General features: G+C 37.8%; 2 protein-coding genes across 5 annotated transcripts; one reads left to right on the forward strand and one right to left on the reverse strand.

The window, feature by feature from the left end:
- The first annotated feature begins 428 nt into the window (after window positions 1–428).
- On the forward strand, window positions 429–7,483 carry LOC122291723 (protein FAR1-RELATED SEQUENCE 3-like). Of its 3 annotated transcripts, none has more exons than XM_043099638.1 (6): window positions 430–671; window positions 1,477–3,804; window positions 3,901–3,990; window positions 4,363–4,512; window positions 5,532–5,647; window positions 7,064–7,483. In XM_043099638.1, the coding sequence occupies exons 2-5, from the start codon at window positions 1,576–1,578 to the stop codon at window positions 5,640–5,642; spliced, it is 2,580 nt and encodes an 859-aa protein (XP_042955572.1). In that variant the 5' UTR covers window positions 430–671; window positions 1,477–1,575; the 3' UTR covers window positions 5,643–5,647; window positions 7,064–7,483. The 3 variants fall into 3 exon arrangements, with proteins under 3 accessions (XP_042955575.1, XP_042955572.1, XP_042955574.1); XM_043099640.1 differs by having other exon boundaries at window positions 432–671; window positions 7,119–7,483; XM_043099641.1 differs by lacking the exon at window positions 5,532–5,647 and having other exon boundaries at window positions 429–671; window positions 7,119–7,483.
- Window positions 7,484–8,324: 841 nt separating this feature from the next.
- LOC122291724 (serrate RNA effector molecule-like) lies at window positions 8,325–17,751 on the reverse strand. 2 transcript variants are annotated; one of them, XM_043099643.1, is made up of 12 exons: window positions 17,235–17,751; window positions 16,101–16,225; window positions 15,772–15,799; window positions 11,712–11,786; window positions 11,528–11,602; window positions 11,340–11,387; window positions 10,995–11,063; window positions 10,075–10,878; window positions 9,943–9,988; window positions 9,531–9,814; window positions 9,254–9,433; window positions 8,325–8,775 (listed from the first exon to the last, which is right to left on the reverse strand). In XM_043099643.1, the coding sequence occupies exons 1-12, from the start codon at window positions 17,594–17,596 to the stop codon at window positions 8,715–8,717; spliced, it is 2,157 nt and encodes a 718-aa protein (XP_042955577.1). In that variant the 5' UTR covers window positions 17,597–17,751; the 3' UTR covers window positions 8,325–8,714. The 2 variants fall into 2 exon arrangements, with proteins under 2 accessions (XP_042955577.1, XP_042955576.1); XM_043099642.1 differs by having other exon boundaries at window positions 15,772–15,829.
- Window positions 17,752–18,490: the final 739 nt, after the last annotated feature.

The raw sequence follows: 18,490 nt of genomic DNA on the forward strand, positions 1-18,490 counted from the left end.
AAAAAATAATTTTTTTATATAAATTCAAGATTTACTCATTTTTATAAAAATGAGTGTGCCAGCCTTGCATTTTTTGAATTAAAAATATTATATTTCTTGAAACAAAAGACTTAAGCATTTTGAAAAAAGAGTAATATTATATACAATCGTGTAATTACAAATACCGCACAATCGTTTTAAAAGAGAGTGGGGTCCACGATTAAAAAATTAGTTTTTTTTTATATAGATTTCATATTAATTTATTTTTTTCAAAGTGACTGCACGTCACTTGCACAACTACGACTGTAAATATTATTTTTCTTGAAAAAAAAAAAAGGGCAAAAAGAGAGAATCCGACCCGGACTCTCTAATGAAGCGATATATACGTGTAAATGGTAAAAGCGTGGTGGTGAAAACGTCAACCGAAAACGAAAAGGGCATTAACAAACGAGAATAGAGTTGTGCCTTTCTGGCTTCTCATTCCTACTTCTCTCTCTCTCTCTCTCTCTCTCTCTCTCTCTCTCTCTCTCCCTCCATTCCTCGGCTGCTCGGTGAGATCGGAGCTCCGACCCTACAACTCGTAAGCCCTAGCACAGCTGACGTACTTACCCACAAAATACTGAACAACAAAGCAAGCGTTTCATACAAATCCCAAAACCGGCTCAATTGCGCTCATACCCGGTAACACGCAGGTGAGTTCTTTTTTTTTTTTTTAAATTTTTTTCCCTGGATGTCTTTGGAGCTGGAACCCATTTTGTGTCTCGGAATCTCAGCAACTGGGATTCTTTTGTTTACTACAAACTGAAAGACTTTGTTTTGGGCAACGCATTCGTTTTTATTCCTTTTATTAGAACTGAAGGTAGGGGGTGTGAATTCTCCTTTTGGAAATTGGTGGCAAAAGAAACGCGTTTGTGAAAACAAAGACTTGGGATTAAGTGCCTTGATATTTCATTTTTCTTGTAGGCTTCTGGGGGAAATTTTTCTTTTGATAAGTGACTTCTTGGGGAAATATTTTCCTAGGTGCTGTCTGTGTGGACTGTCTGAAGTTACAATGTGTATGCGGAAGCATATAACGTATTGTACTTAATTAAAGCGGAGACTTAGATAATGCTTACTTCGAACTTCCGAAAATAATTTTTATCAAATATAAATGTGCAGGCCTTGGTGCTGCTTTTCATATGGTATTGGCTTCTATCAATTCGGATCCAATTGTAATTCGAAGGTATAGAATGAAATAAGTGTGGACTTGAAATCGGTTCCTCAAATTTTCATATCAGGGTCCCGATTATATATATGTATACTTATATGTTTTTGTTGTCATTTGTTTTTTGCTCTTCCTCCGTAAAGTATATCCAAAGATAATATCAGTCATTCAAACTGATTTCTGGCCTTTTTTTCTTTAGATATTTTTTAATTATGTCCCAATGAAAAAATATTTCTTTGGCCAATGGTTTTCTTTACATTAATATTTTGCTTTACTTAATGTGGGTGCTGCAGGATGCTTAAACTTTTGCCTCGTTGGGGATAATCATGAGTACATGTTTGTAGTCTTCCAGAGGAGACTACATCAGTGCTTATATCATAAACTCAACAAGCATGGATATTGAAGAAGTACATATTGATGGAGAGAATGGGGTAAATCATGTTCCTGGAAATGCTGAACCCAATAAAGGTGAGAAACAGAATGTAACTCGGAATTCTACCGGGATGGAAGTAATAAATCAGGATGATGATGCAATTGGTAAACCACATGTGGGCATGGAGTTTGAATCAGAGGATGCTGCAAAGACTTTGTATGATACATATGCCCGGCACATGGGTTTCAGCACCCATGTTGGTCAGTTCAGTCGGAGTAAGCCTGATGGGCCAATTGTAACTTGGGAGTTTTCATGTTCCAGGGAGGTTTTTAAAAGGAAGAATGTAGAAAGCTGCAATGCCATGCTTAGGATTGAGAGGAGGAATTCAAACAGTTGGGTGGCGACAAAATTTGTTGAGGACCATAAACATTCCATGTTGTCTCCTAGTAAGGTCCATCCCTCTAGGCTCCATAGGCATTTTGCTGGTACTACCAAGAATGTTTTTGATACGTTGGATGCTACTGGTGATGTTTACGTTTCTGCGGATGGCAATAATGCACCTTATGAACCACATCGAGTAGTTAGGAGTGCCTCCCCCGTAGAACCAAATCACCCAGCCAGAGCTTTTGGGCCTGTAAATTACATTAGACCTTCTACCAGAAAGAGGACCCTTGGTAGAGATGCTCAAAATCTTCTAAACTATTTCAAGAAGATGCAAGCTGAAAACCCCGGCTTCTATTATGCGATACAGCTTGATGATGATAACCGCATGACTAATGCCTTTTGGGCTGATGCACGATCAAGGAATGCTTATAATTACTTTGGTGATGCAGTAATTTTTGATACAATGTATAGACCAAATCAGTACCAGGTCCCATTTGCTCCCTTTACTGGTGTAAATCATCATGGCCAAATGGTGTTGTTTGGTTGCGCTTTACTTCTGGACGAGTCTGAGTCTTCCTTCACGTGGCTGTTCAAAACATGGCTATCCGCAATGAATGATAAGGCTCCTGTTTCTATAATCACAGACCAAGATAGAGCAATACAAGCAGCGGTTGCTCAAGCTTTTCCAGAAACTCGGCACTGTATTTGTAAATGGCACATCTTAAGGGAAGGCCAAGAAAGGTTGGCTCATGTATACCTTGCTCATCCTTCCTTCTACGGAGAGCTGTATAGCTGCATCAACCTTTCTGAGACGATTGAGGATTTTGAGTCATCATGGGACACTCTCCTTGATAAATATGATCTGCGAAAAAATGAGTGGCTTCAGGCAGTGTATAATGCTCGCAAGCAGTGGGCCCCAGTATATTTTCGTGGCACTTTCTTTGCTTCTCTTTCTTCAAGCCAAGGTGTTAGCTCCTTTTTTGATGGTTATGTTAATCAGCAGACTACCATACCTCTTTTCTTTAAGCAGTATGAAAGAGCTCTGGAACATTCATTAGAAAAAGAAATAGAAGCAGATTATGATACAATTTCCACAACACCAGTACTGAAGACACCATCACCAATGGAACAACAAGCAGCAAACCTCTATACCAGAAAAGTTTTTGCAAAGTTTCAGGATGAATTAGTTGAGACCTTTGCATACACTGCAAATAATATTGAGGGTGATGAGATGGTCAGTAAATACAGGGTTGCAAAATACGAGCATGATCACAAAGCATACATAGTCAATTTAGATGTTTCTGAGATGAAAGCAGGTTGCAGCTGTCAGATGTTTGAATACTCGGGCATACTCTGTAGACATATATTGACTGTCTTCACTGTAACGAATGTTCTTACCCTTCCCGTGCATTACATATTGAAGCGATGGACAATAAATGCCAAATCTGGGGCTGGATTAGATGAACATAATGCAGATCCACAGGGAATTGAGACTCTTAGCTTGCGCTTTAACAATTTATGCCAGGAAGCCCTTAAATATGCAGAGGAAGGGTCAATTGCTGTAGAGACTTATAACGCAGCGTTGAGTGTTCTGAGGGAGGGTGGGAAAAAGATTGCTATTGTAAAGAAAAGTGCTGCTAAAGCCGCACCTCCTAGTTCTCATGGCAGTGGATCCATACAGGAAGACAGTAGCAAGAAAGCCCCCAAGTTAATTCCTGAAATGACACCATCATTATGGCCTTGGCAAGAAGCAATGCCCCATCGCTTCAATCTGAATGATAAGGGAGTTCCTGTTGATGATACGAACCAGCCCAGTATGGCTCCTGTCTCCATTCAACGGGATGGTGGAAACCCTGATAATACGGTATGAATCACCTGAGATCTACAGAATTCTTGTTTGAAAGGAACTTTTTAGTATACTCTGTTGATGGGTATATTTAAATGTCAATTATTTATATAGGTGGTTCTGACTTGTTTCAAGTCCATGACTTGGGTGATAGAAACTAAAAATTCTGCACCAGCTGGTAAAGTAGCTGTCATTAACTTGAAGGTACTCTTCTCACAACTTGTTAATATATATCTGTCATGCTTACAGTCTTCTTCAATTTTGTTCCTTAATTTATTTATTAATATTGAGTTTCATGTGGGAGTTGGGGTAAACAACGTACGTCTTAGACTGAAACTGTACCTGTAAAAGATAGTTTTGGGAATGAAATGTATCCTTTAGTTTTGGAAGAGATTAATAATCTTGAAGAAACTGTATAGTATTTTTTTCGGTCTCCATTAAACCTTAAACCTTTTAATGAATGCTCCGTGGTTTTGCTTTCTTTACTCCAAATGCATAATAGATGAACTATTATATGTTGCTCTTAATGTTATTGTCTTTTTTTTTTTTTGTAATTTCAATTTACCTATGCATTAGTTGCAAGATTATGGCAAGAACCCTTCGGGAGAGACAGAGGTACAATTCAGGGTAACGAGGATCACGCTTGAGCCTATGTTGAGATCCATGGCCTACATTAGTCAGCAGCTATCAGCACCAGCCAATAAAGTTGCCGTTATAAATTTAAAGGTACCAGTTTTTTTGTTGATTTCTTTCACCACTCTGTTCTATTAAATAGAAACTCAGTATACACTATGAGTTGCAATTCATAATTTCTTAGTTTCAAATTGCCGTGCTAACGTTCATTGAAAATGTACATGGTCTTAGACTATGTAGACTGTGGTTACAATCCTATGTTACCTAGAAGGACGATTGCCGTGTTACTTAGAATGGGAATGGCAATGTAATATTCCATTTACCCCATAATATGGTACTGTTGGGATCGGTTTGTGTACAGTTTACATAGATTGTTTATTCAGAAGTTAGAATGTTGTAAGGTAGCCTGTAGTTATATTAACTTGAGTTGTATATTTTGTTTTTCCCCAAAGAACTTTGTAAATCTTAAATGGTTCTATTTTTATTTTGATAGGTAAGAGAACAATTATATTAATGAGAATGAAATAGGCAAAGCCTAAATTACATTTAATATCATACCTTCAACCAAGCAAAAAAAGGGAGTGCATAAGAAAACTTTCAGATGGTGAAATTTCATGTCCTGTAATGAAAATGTGCCTCATTTTGGTGAGAGGATCCAGATCTGGCTCCCAATCACAAATGGCCAGATAGTCGTGAACTGTGGCACCACCCATACGTATTGGGATTCTAAATCCATACAAGCTAATTGTTTCTTATACTTTGACATAATAATTGTAATGGTATGTGAGAATATGTATCTTCTTGTTTAGCGGTTTGCTACACATGGTGAAATTAAGAAAAGAAAAATTTGGTGAATTTCACCGCTTCCAATGGGGTTGTGTATCTGTAGCTATACTTTGGTGAACTTGCAAATCAGTTAGAGGCATCGTTTCCACAAAGGCACACATATTATGTCTTCTAATGTTCTTTTATTGCTTTAGGATATACCGAGTTCATAATGTTTCACTTTCTTCAGTTGTATGTCAGACTACATTATTTTCCTTGTTTTAGAATAGTTGCACGACTTTCAAGTGCTATGTACTGTGTGAAATCTTGTTTTTGTGCTTGATCAGCTCCAAGACACAAAAACAACTTCTGGGGAAACAGAGGTGAAATTTCAAGTGTCCAAAGATACGCTAGGTTCCATGCTAAGATCAATGGCCTATATCCGTGAGCAGCTTTGAATGCTGTAAGCATATTCTTCTCAGTACTCTTAGTGGTCAAATAAAGAGCATTACTGTTTAGATGTCCCAGAGGATGATTTGGAGTTTGTCTCTATGGCTTATTCAATTATGATAATACGTAATGTTCATGAACTAAATTTATTTCTAAAAAAACTAAATTTATTAGAGAAAGATAATGAGTTCCAGAGGCGTGTTGATGCATCATGTACAACATTGAGGATGACTCAATGGACATCATCAAATCAAATTTACCAAGTTTAGCAGTTCCAGTTTTAACAAACAACACATTTTGACTCTGTGCTTCTCTAATTAGTGCCTTATATATAACATAGTGCAATTGATATACTACCTGGAGTGAGCATACAGCATTATACAGTATTGCATTTTTTTTTTCAATATTCATTTGCCATTAATTGCTTTGGATTATACTTATAAGAAAAACAAATTGCTTTGGATTATCGTTGGTCCATGTCACTGTTGTGCTTTCTTATTTGTTCATGAGAATTGTTTCCCAAAAAAGATCATTGTATCCAGCAACATTCTGGCATAGGAATTTTGATTATTAAAAGAATATATCAGAATTTAAAAAGTGGTTACTCAAATGCGTTTGGATATTCCAATCCTAATTAGAATGGGGTTTTAGATGAGGTCACTGGTTCAAGTTTAGCAGAGTGCTCGAGTTACTTACCAATCAAAAAGTTCTAAGCTAGTTGACTTCTCTTCTATTTTCTCGCCCAAAAGAACAGACGTGGAGTAAGGCTAGTAATTTTTACTCCTCCTATGTTAGCAGGGTATCTGACAGGCCTGAGCCAATTCCAGCCTCCAAGATGTAGTGCCTTCTTTTCGATATCCCAAAAATAAGGAGTCTTGAACCCTGATGAAACATGTAAAAGCCTGCATTGGACCTGAAATCACTTTAATGACAATTAGAGGTTACATTACTAAAGTGGGTTTTAACAAGATTCTGCAACCATAAAATGAACTGTCCAGTCCAGGGAGAACAGAAAAAAAAAAAAAGACCAAGTGCATCTCTCTCTCTCTCCCCACCCCTCTCCCCCTTTCCCTTATTTTTGGAGACTATATGGTGTGATTACTCTTTTCTAGTTTAGAATTCTTTATTTGAATTTGAACTACTTATATGAGCCAGTATGGAGCAGGCGCAGATCTGTTTTGCTTGGCTTGAATATTTAAATTAACCATACTCTAGGTCACGGGACCTTCAAACTTGATTTTTGCCTAGTTAAGCCTGTTTGGTTAGGTAGGCTGGAGTTGCCCCATAATTTGGCTGATTAATGGTTGTGAATTCAAAGGATATCTTTTCTGCTCTTTTTCTCTTGCTTGGCAAAAATAATGTGCTTGTCTTTTATATGTGCACTCCACTCTTTAATACTATGCCTTTTCTTTGGGCCTTTTATATGTAGTTTGGCAAAGAATTTTTTACCTGTTAAGATGATTAATTTCGTGCCATGGCTACAGTGCCTCATTCTAACGGCAGCAAAATCTTCACCACGGGCCTGGAAGTTCCCTTGAGACCAGTAATCGTTCCAGACCTATCATTCTTTGAAAATGCAGTAGAAATAGGAGTGTTGAAGGTGCTCCTGGTTTATAACATTCATGTACCATGTTAATACCATCTAGGTGTTCCATTGAAGGAATTGGTTGACTTGTAGTTAGGGTTTGTTAGATCTTTTCCATTCACTACATTCGGATTCAAGTAAGTTAGGCTTAGTCAGTTATATCCCTAACTAGAAGACACACGGTTTCCATGTAAGCATGTGTTGATAACTCACTTGTATATGTAATTATGAACATCCAGATCTTTATCCAATGAGCTTTGCATATATTCTGTATTTGGGCTGGCTGGAGACTTTTTAACTTGTTTTTCTCGTTGGAACCTGTGATGCTTCAGGTTCTCTTATTCAGATAACCTTGCTCTACAAGGCTTGAGATGTCAACTCCTTTTATTCCAATTTTCTCAGATATGTAGAAACTAATGGATAGGGCATCTGTGAAGTTTGACCGTAATGCTTCCAATACTCAAAAAAAAAAAAAAAAAAAAAAAAAAAAAAAAAAAAGAAATTTCAATAACTTGAAGAAGCATATTCACCAAATTATATGTGTAAAACGAAACCATATACATAAATATATCACTGTCAAGACTGCAACTTCCAAAGAAAGAGAGTTCTCAAAAAACAGGGTTCTCAGTATTAAGGACTAGACAAATATTTGTGACGAGGAAAGTTTGAGAAAATGCACATTTAACAAAATGTCTTTTGTGTGCACATACCCCTATGTTTTGGACAGATTGAAAAGACAGAATGGTTTGGAGCCCTGAACGAAGAACTGCCAAGAAGACGACTTCTTTTAACGAAGTTTCTGGTTTGATTGGGGGGCCACTCTGAGATTTGAATCATGTTGGTAGGATATACTGCTTGAATGCTCTTGTGGCATGGGAATGAGATGAGTATGATTGAGAATGAGTAGAACTTTGAAACTGATTGCCATTTATGGCAGATGTTGCTTTTCATTATTCAACCCTCTCAATTCTTCATCTGTCTCCGATATGACACCAAATGATTAAGAATGGCTAGAGCACTTAAGAGTAAAGAACCCTAGATAAATCCCACTACGCAAATAAAAAAATAAATTAAAAAAAATCATACAATATACAAAGCTCCTCCATTCACAAATAACTTCATTTCTGGCCAGACATTCACAAAAATTTTTGAATTCAACTTGTATCAACTGAAATCAACAAACCCTGCTAGTGCAATACACATTGAATAATCTATAATGTTCTTTATTTACCAGATAACATGGCAAATTAAGAAATCTAACGGCCTACAATCTGGAAAAATCTGGTAGTATATGTTAAGTCATCAGCTCGGGTCCCCAAATACTGTAAGTGAAAGTCAAAACAAACAGAAGCGCTAAATTATTGGTACAAATAGGAGCTACCACTCTCAGATTGAAGCCACACAATTCTAATGTCAAAAGAAGATAACTCTATAATTCGCTGAAGGGATCCCAGGTAGTCCTGCAGTTGGGGGAAAAGACTAATCTACTGAGGCTTTACAAACTCCGATAGTCTATCACTGTGACTTCATCATCCGGAGCATCCAAGTCTTGGTAACTGCACCACCACCACCACCACAATCATGTAAATACAAAGAAGCACATCCTCACAGGCCAAGTTAACAAATCACGGGCCACGAAAAAGAAATAATCTATTTTTTTAAATTAATGGACTTTTACCAATCTAGTCGTGCCATCCCCAAGTTCTGCACTAGATTCTTTGGCAGCAACATTAAGAGCCAAGTTCTAAAAGAAGAAATCTAAAGGTGCACAAATCACCAGTAGTGGCTTCTTGCCACTGGTGGTTGACGCCAAAAAGTTGTGAGAGAACACTTGCTTCACAACATTGGTTAGGTATGAAACTGATCTTGACATTAATTTAATTATCATCCCCTAATCAATTAATTTTCTGACAATAACATAATACAACAAAGCATCACTTGCATTCATACAGGAGGGATTGAGCAACGAAGTTATTGGTTTTATCGGGGCTAATTGACAGCCCAGAATCATGGAAAGTCCAAAAAAATACAAACCTTCGCATTCGGCGAGGATCGGGTCTAAAAGCAGGGGGAACAAGAATTGGTGTTGGCCCTCCAATACTAGGACCAGGCCGCATTTTCCTACCGCTTCCATCATACGAGGATGGGCCCCCCTGCTCCCGTAACATCTGCATTGCAACTTCTGGGGGAGCAGGAACAAACGGTCCCAAAGGCCTGCAATAATTAGTTCTTGTAAGGTTTAAGATAAATTGCAACATTAAATATAAGTTTTTTGTAACAAGGTAAAGCATTATATCAAAGGGTAACCAACCCAGCACCAGGAACAGGCATAAATACTGGTGGAGTAATATCTGAGGGAAAAGGGCCAACAGCATTCATGCCCTGCCCGCTGAATGCATCATACATTGACTCATCATGATTCCCCACTTCGAGGATGCCAGGTTTAGACTGTCGATCACGGGAAGGGGAATTATCAGTCCTATCAAACCGTTCGCCATCATTAACCCTATCAATCCGTTCATGATCCCTCCGATTGCCACGATCATCTCTCAATCGACCCTCCAGACCCAATTTCCGCCTCTGTGGCTTGTCCTTCTGAAATCGTACATGTAATTCATGATATAAGGTAAAGAAGCATTTGGTCAATCACAAAAGACATATGAATAATATATTTAAGGTACTTTTATTGGGCCCAGATAAGAAACAGCCTGGGCAAAGGATACCTGAGGTTGCTGCATGACAGGTGTTCCACCCGGAGCATTTGGGTCACTGTATATTAATGAAGCAACATCATCTCATTGATAAAATACTGCTGACGTCTAAAATCAACAAAAAAAAAACAAACTTAAACTTACTTCATGTAGTTTTGGAAATAAAGATCCTCGCGCACTTTTGAAGTCAATTCCATCACAAGTTCAGGGTGCTTAAGCTTCAGATGTTTATGCACAAATTCAGCAGCATGGAAAAGCTTTGTACAGCCCTTAGCTCCACAGCCATACTTCCATCCATACTTCTCATCTCTTATTTTCCTTACATGTGGATCTAAAACTTCAACAGCTGCTGCATCTATCTTCTCCTTTGCAGTCATTACTTCCAAGGGGTCCAGACCTCTCAGCCTTTCTTGCCAAAATGAGTCCAGTTTCTTTTCCCAGTCAGCCCAAGATTTGGTTGTTTCTTCATAACTCTTTCCTTCTGGCCTTACATGCCTAAAGCCCTTGGCTTCATTAGTTTCAGCCATGCCATAGTAATCTAAACCATGTATGCGCCAAAGATACGTAATGAGTGTGTCCAGAAGCTCGACACCCTCTAGGCCCTTAACAGATGCTAAGCCTCGTATAATAATAATCTGAGCAACAGACCCACCATGCGACTTATCACTGCTGGTTTTATCATGATCCATACTGCGTAACACATTCTCTTCAATTCCTTTCTCAGAATCGAGCTTGCGCACAAGGGCCTGGGCTTGGTCAATATCTGCCTGTATTCGTCTAGGCTCAGAACTGATAGGGGGGGCCTTTGGAGCAACTGAAAAATCATTTTCTTTAACTGGTCCCCTACCATGTCTTCTTCGTTTACCACCAGCCTCTGCTTCATCATCTGAGTTCTGATCATTCGTTAGCGCTGATTTGTTTGATGACAAAGCATTAACACCAGGATTTCTGCATCACAAAACCCAAAATGTATATCATAGTTAGGAGGATGTAAAATTACTGTTTTCTAACATTTTCTGTTCTTTTCTTTTTTTAAATTCTTTGAAGGGGGAGAGAGAGAGTACAGGTCAAGTGTTCCACTCTGCAGATCAAGCATAAACTCCTTTGCTACCCGTCGAGCAGATTCATTCCTCCTACAAGGCATAGAAGTTAAAAGACCAAACAAGACTGTTGAATGAGTATGCCAAGATAAATCCCTCTAGAGTTATTAAGCCCACAAATTATCCCATTATAGCCAATATACATGTATGCGCGTGCACATGTTAATACCCATGCAGAGACAAAAACCCTTTACACACACATACCCTTTAACCAAACTAAGATCACTTTTTTATGTCAGTCCAAGATAAATTGATGACAAAAACATTTTGTGTTTCTCCTTGTTCCAGTAGATAATTAGTCTGACTCACCTTTCAATGACAGCAAGTAAATTCGTTGGATGATACTTGTCTTTCAACCTTCATCAAAAGATAAATTTAATTATTGAAAAAATAATTAAATCTATAAACACAGTTGACATTGGAAAGCCAGTACATGGATGAACCAAAATGGCCAAAAATGATCCAGCTAAAATAAATCCCACAAAAACAGAACCTACCATTCCTCATCTTTATGAGCATCGAAGAAAGCACGTTTCTGAGTAGAAATGTACTCAGATTTATATTCTTGATACCTAAATGATACAATGAGCAAATTATTTACTGACCAAATCAACAGCCAATTAATTAGCAAGTGCTCAGATTAAAAAACCGCTTCAAACTTATTTACTTTCCAGAATATACCTACGCTCGGCTTCGGCAGGTAAGATATCATCCTCAAGCTCTTGGATGAATTGCTTATAGGACATCAACCCTTCCCTGAAACAATTTGTATGTTGTTTTTTTAAGAGTAATCAAAGATTTTCTTAAAAGATTAAAAGGCAGAAACAATATTTATATAACACCATATTAATATATAAATCCGGCCAACTAAAATCATCATTAACCTAGACCACATGAAGTGCAGGCCACTATGTTGGTTCTAGAAGTTAAAAAAATTCAGTCTGGTCTTGGGTACTCCCTCTATTTGAGTTAAACAAAAATAATTCACAAAGTCTTTGCAAGACAGGACAGACCAGAGGAAAGTGTCTTTAAAATTCCAATGCAGCTATATACTTATAGTTCTTAGGGGGCAAAAAAGTTATATGCAGAGAAGTTACAAGTAAAATAAAAGGTCAAATTTTCCAAAATATAAAAAATGCAACCTGCCAGCCACCCAGCTGATAAATACTATCGAATACGGTACCTTAAAGCTTAGTGAGGGGAAGCTCAACTTCTGATATCAACCTAATATTTTTACCATTAGAATGTTCACATCTAAGGCCTGGATTGGTTACCAAAAACTAAAAATCTCATCTCATCATTACAACTTTTTCAAATCCCCATACAAAATAAAATAAACAATTTAACTTTTTCAAATCTCAATACAAAACTAATATTAAAAAATTATATTATAACAATATTTTATTCATTACTATTCAAAACATCTCATCTCATCTCATCTCATCTGTGTAATCTAACGGGGCCTATGCTAGTATACAATTTCAGTACAGCTATACATTTCTACTTCCTCTTTCTGATTCAAACTAATTCAACAACTGTCTTCACATTGCTGGAGGACCACAAAACTCTACAACCGAAAATAGCCCTCATCTTAATAGTGTGGTAATATATGGATTGTTCATTGCTACTTTTACACATAAAGACCGGACAACATTAATCTTCTCTCAAAAAGTTCCAAAACGAGAGGATCATTTCCAGTGCAGCTTTCATGGAGCACCTTAACACCCAATGTTTTCCCATCAGTATATTGTTCCATGTTGGCAATACTTTGAAGCCTGTGATTCTTTTAATTTTTTTAATGATGAGGAACTCCGAATACTGCACAAATGCAACATGCCTTCAATCCAGTTACCTGGACTCTTGTAATGCACCCCCAATACATTTGGGACCTATGATTCTTTTTTTATTATTATTTATGAAAATAAATATTAAACCCTAAAAAATCATGAGAGAATAGAAAAAAAAAAATTGTTGTGCAATTTTTGTGTAAAAAAAAAAAAAAAATTGTTGTGCAGTTTTATCTTTGCTTGTAATCCTCAGAATTAATTTATAACTCAACTTTTCCTAATAAATCTTACAAATTTTCATAATTTTTTTAAAAAAATAGAAAAAATAATGTTGAAATCAAGAACAAGTACCTCTCTCTCTCTCTCTCTCTCTCTCTCTCTCTCTCTCTCTCTCTCTCTCTCTCTCTCTCTCTCTCTCTCTCTCTCTCTCCAACAAAAAAAAAGAGACTAATTAGGTTCCCAAGTCCCTTGTGTACTTAAGTCTAGCACCGATATATGCCAAAGTCTATGCCAACACCTTCAATAGCTCCAAACCTCTATTTAAGAATCATGCAATACAGGAGAGCGTGCGATAGCGAGAGAGAACGAGAGAACCCTAGAGGAGCCACTGCCGCTGGCACCTGTTCGGCGAGTGACATCACACGTCCGACACAAAAAGGACCAGCGGACACTGGTGACATCACTAAAGGGTATTTGGCGCCAGATATCCCTTCGGCGACTTGGGTATTTTTATACCTCAACTCTGCCTACCTTTTCTCGGTGGAGCCACCAGCGTTTCTTCTCACAGAAAGTTGCGACGGGTTCCCGCGACCTCTTTGTTGGCCTCCGACGTCGAAGTTTCTCCAACGACTGACTTTTTTGGGTTGGGTCTCTTTTTTTCCAAGATTTGTCAGGAGTGGCAACCCTGTTGGCTTCCACAGAACTTATTGACGGACATTGGCGACCTCTTCGCTGGCCTCCAACGTCGGCCAACCTCCGGCGACTAGTTTCCTTTGAGTTGGGCATTTTTCTAGCCTTTCTCGACAGAATGAAGCCCTGTACAGCTTGACGTTGTATCAATATGGGTCAAATGGTGCACTTTTGGGTGGAATCAAAGGCTTTTGAGTTTTTGCCAGAAACTTAGAGGTCTTCTTTAAAAATAGTGGAGAGGAGTAGAAGGTTTTGGAGATCGGTAGTAATGGGTCAGAATGGTATAGTTTGGTTGATTGCTACGGTGGGAGAAGCATTAATAGCAGGGAGAAATACAAATTATACAAAACACTTGCGTGAAGGTAACAGAGAATTCATGGCCCAACGATGCTCCAACAAGCATGTTTGGTATCTAACTATCACTGAACATGGTGGAGGAGGCCATTGGAGCATTGTTACAATTCTTGAAGGGCATGAAGGACAAGGTTGGGAGAAGTTTGCAACAGAATTACGCAAAGTCGTAAATTTGCCCTGTGATGAGGGGTCAAGAAAGGAAAAGAAAATTGAGAACACCAAAGACCCAAGCACATCCACGGTGGTGAAGCAATCGTATGCGGCAGCTCTGAAGATGGGTCATGCTTCTGTGGCTCATAGTAAGGGGAACGGTGAAAGTGGTCAACAAATCATGCAAACTCAGAACCAGCTTGAAGGGATGCAAAATTCTCTAAAGGACATGGAAACCCAACTTGCCGAGTTGAAGATAGCAATAGCTTTCGTTTCAACAAAAATAGACACGCTTTCAGCTAGAGGCAACAGGGCTATTAAGACTAAGATAGGCCCGATTCCTTTAAATAAAGGAAAACGGAAGATCGGATTTGGTCCTGTCCCTATAACCAGATCTAGGAGAGCATGTCGAGTCAAAAGGAAATCTAGGTTATTTGAAGTGGGGTCTTTGTTGGATGTTGGTATAGAGAATGCAATAATGGAATGTCATTCGCCTCAAGTAACATAGAATAAACCATTAGGCAGCGTTACACCCTTGCCCACAAATGGTAAAGGAGATGTAGGTTCTGATGAAGTTGCTCGTTTTGGGTCGCCTGAGGTGAAGGGACTTGATGTCACCTCAGAAGCTCTAATGGGGATGGAAAGAAACAATGGAGTTGATGAGGAGGTGCGTGACTTGTCGTTGGTGCCTTGCGTGGAAGAAAGCCCAGAATTGGGAATGCAATTGGTTAATGTGTCTAAGGATGATGTTGCTCCCTTGATCTCTTTTCCTTTGATAGTGGATTGGATTCTACCTAAAGTTAACAAGATTCTGCCTTTCGTGGGGATTTCACATGGAGGATGCGAAGACCAGTTCAATGAACTAATCACTGCAATCGAGGCAAGCCACGCGCTTGAAACCAAAAGTTTCAAGAAAAACAGGGAGTTACAGCATCTTTCTTGGGCAATTAATTACAACACTAAGGGAGATAGCTCAATTAGAGGGAAGTTTAAAGGGAGGGCAATGTGAAGACGGGAACAAGGGGCATTTTGGGTATTAGTTATATGGGAAACAGGGGGTTGAGGTTCAGTGTAATTTTTGGGTATTTTGGGTAGTTTTGGGATTAGTATTGTGGGTTGTTTTTGGGTCATTAGGGGCACTTTATTATGGGCTATGTGTTTTCTTGTATACGTTCAGTGTATTTGGTCACTCCTTTTTATATATAAAATATTTTTACTTATGAAAAAAAAAAGAAAAGGAATCATGCAATGTAATTTTAAGCCTGACTGTTCGGCTCAAGGTAGCCGCAAATATTTCCAGGACAATTGCTAAAAAAAGCAAATAAACTAGCATAATGTGGCATTCAACCATTTTTATATTTTTTTGATTGCCTCAGCCTTTCAGTCAAAACAACACAAATGGGTATAGCATGACATAGGTCAATGCCAAGACTTTCTTAATACAAAATAAAACAGGAACACATCTAATCCAGCAAAAAAAGAAACACAGGAGCTAAATGTAGTTCCACTAATGATCAAAAGCTGACATATAGAAATCTAACCGTTGTGTACTCCCTGTGTTTGATGAATCTGCATAACCAGCACGGTTTGATTCAAAGTCTGCCCAAAAAAATAAAAGAAAGAATAACTACATAGACACGAGGACAGGAGAAAATATATGCACGAAGGTTATTTCATGGAACTTCCATAAATCCAGATTGGCTTGTTTTTCTCTACAACTTATCATTGCTTTTTTTTTTTTTTTTTTGTTATTTAAACTTTAGACAGACTGCACATTTTGCATATTGGTTTTGATTTAGATATACGTGAAACAGAGATTTTTATTTTCAAGAAGATGCATAAACTACATTGATACCCAAAACTTACATACCAGAAGGTCCATTTTGATATGTGCCTACTGAACGATTCATAAACCGACCATGAGATTTTTCGTCAGCATACCCAGGTCGTCCTCCCATCCCACGTTCATATCCACCAAGATAATCATAGCCAAACCTGAACCATCGTTAAAATAACCAAATAAATTTTTCAAAACATTGGTCCACTTAAATTAAATATTATTTCATAAGTTAATTTATTAAAGGCCGACTAACATGCTAAATTCTGCAAATCAATCCTGAAGAATAAATTATGAGCCCCATCAGAATAGAGAAGTTCAACTTGTCTATAGAATAAGGCCTCAAATAAAAAAAAAAATATGAAGTGGGAAAATAAGAAAACAAGTGATATCACAAGATTGTAGGAAACAACTCAATGCCACTATGGGAAACACGTGAACTTTCTCAGTATAATTGAACATATACCTGAAACAAAGGGGATGGGAAAAGGGAAAAGGCTTAGAACTTTCATGATTTGCTTTTAGCCCACTCTAGTTCTTGTATTTAGGTGTTTACTCTTGTATACTTCATGTATACTTGGGCTATGCCTATTTACTTGTCAATCAAGTTTTCTTATTACTTATAAAAAATAACACCCATCTTTGCTCATCTGTTGCGGAGGTCATAACCAATCTATGTTAGCAACAGTGCCTTATGGCAATGCATGAGCCAATATTCCGACCCCTCCAACCCCTTTTTTAGCTGTAAGCAGGGTTGACATTTCCAAAAGAAAGTGGAAAGCATTGTGTTGCTCTTACAGTCAATGGGCACATAATGATAGATCCTAGCTCTCCCCAACCAATGATGACAAGGATAATCATGAATCATAAAACGAGAATAGTTCCTACTGCCACTTTGCACACAGACTGTCTGTTCCCATCCCTAAGGACCCTGAACTGTTGTTAACATATAGCAAGTAGGCCAATGGTTGTAGCCAACGTGGCACTTCGAGCCCTTTGATATAGTATGATGTGTAATTTCTATTCAGAAGCATAACATATGCATGAACGGAGAAAATAATCCCCAAACACGAACATTAAAAAAAGCAGCACATAATCACTCAAACAAAGCGATAATTAAAAACTAAGGAAGATGAATACAAGGGGAAAAAACATTTGATGTCCTACCTATCGTCCGGTCCATAACCGCGGGGGCTCCCACGCCTCGAGCGCTTAAAAGGCGGAGGAGAGCGTCGAGGAGGGGAGTACCGGCGGTCGCGGTAGGGAGTGGGGCTGGGGCTGCGGCGGCGCTTGTAGTCCCTGTCTCTTTCCCTCGGAGGAGGCGGGGGCGGGGGCGAAGACATGTTTCGGTCGTGGTAATCGCGGCGGTTCGGGGGGCGATCCAGGTCCCTCTCGTCCCTCCTGTCCCTCGAGTCTCTCTCCCTTCTACGAGCCGGCGGGGGAGGCGGAGGAGGCGGCTGCTCGTCATTGGCGGAGGGCTTGGGGGACTGGTCGAGAGAGTCGTGGGGCATGTTCATGACTTCTGCCATGGATGAAGGATTTGAGGAGAGTGTCTAACCCCTAGAAAATGAATCTAATTCATTCAAAGATGAGAGGAAGGGGTCGAACTGGGAATTACAGATTTGGGTTAGGGTTTTTGGGTGAGAGAACGTTTTGAGATCCTGTGGCGAGAAAGTGTCCGAAGTGACGTGAGAGCTGAGGCTTATATATAAATATAGTTTTAACAAAATAAAATTCTTTTACGCAATAAAAATAAACAAATTCAAAAAACAAAATCTATTTATTGATTTTTAATTTTTTATTTCTAAACTTCAAAATTGATTAATATGTCAAATAGTTTGGATAGTAAATTGAGATAAGATAATTTTAGATGAAAAATTAATAAAATATTATTTTTTAATATTATTAATTTCTTATTATTTTTATATTTAAAATTTTTTAATTTTTATTATATTTATATGAGAATTTAAAAAATTTATAATAAAGATATGAGATAATTTTTTAATCCAAAAAATCCCTTAGTCTTATAATGGTTAAAAAAATGAGTTATAATATTTATTTGTTATAAAAATTCTATTTTATTAAAAAACTATCTTTATTAGAAGATTTTGTATTTATTTACTTTCTTATTTTACTTTGTCTTTCTCTATAAAATAAACTATGCAAAATATTCATTCAATATAAAAGTTTATTTTTACTTTTTTTCAACAAAAATAATAATAATAAATAAATAATACCAAACACACAATAAAACATCGAAAAAAAATAGTTATTAACCCTATTTTTGTGACATTTGTATTAAGGTTTGATGCATAGGATTAATTATAATTTTTCGATTAATAATTTGATATGTTTAGTGCGTTCTTGTTTGATGTCTGAATTTATAATTAAATATCAAATTTTCATGCATACCAAAAGGATAA

The sequence above is a fragment of the Carya illinoinensis genome, chromosome 13 (genome assembly GCF_018687715.1).
Source record: "Carya illinoinensis cultivar Pawnee chromosome 13, C.illinoinensisPawnee_v1, whole genome shotgun sequence".
Taxonomy (NCBI): Eukaryota; Viridiplantae; Streptophyta; class Magnoliopsida; order Fagales; family Juglandaceae; genus Carya; species Carya illinoinensis.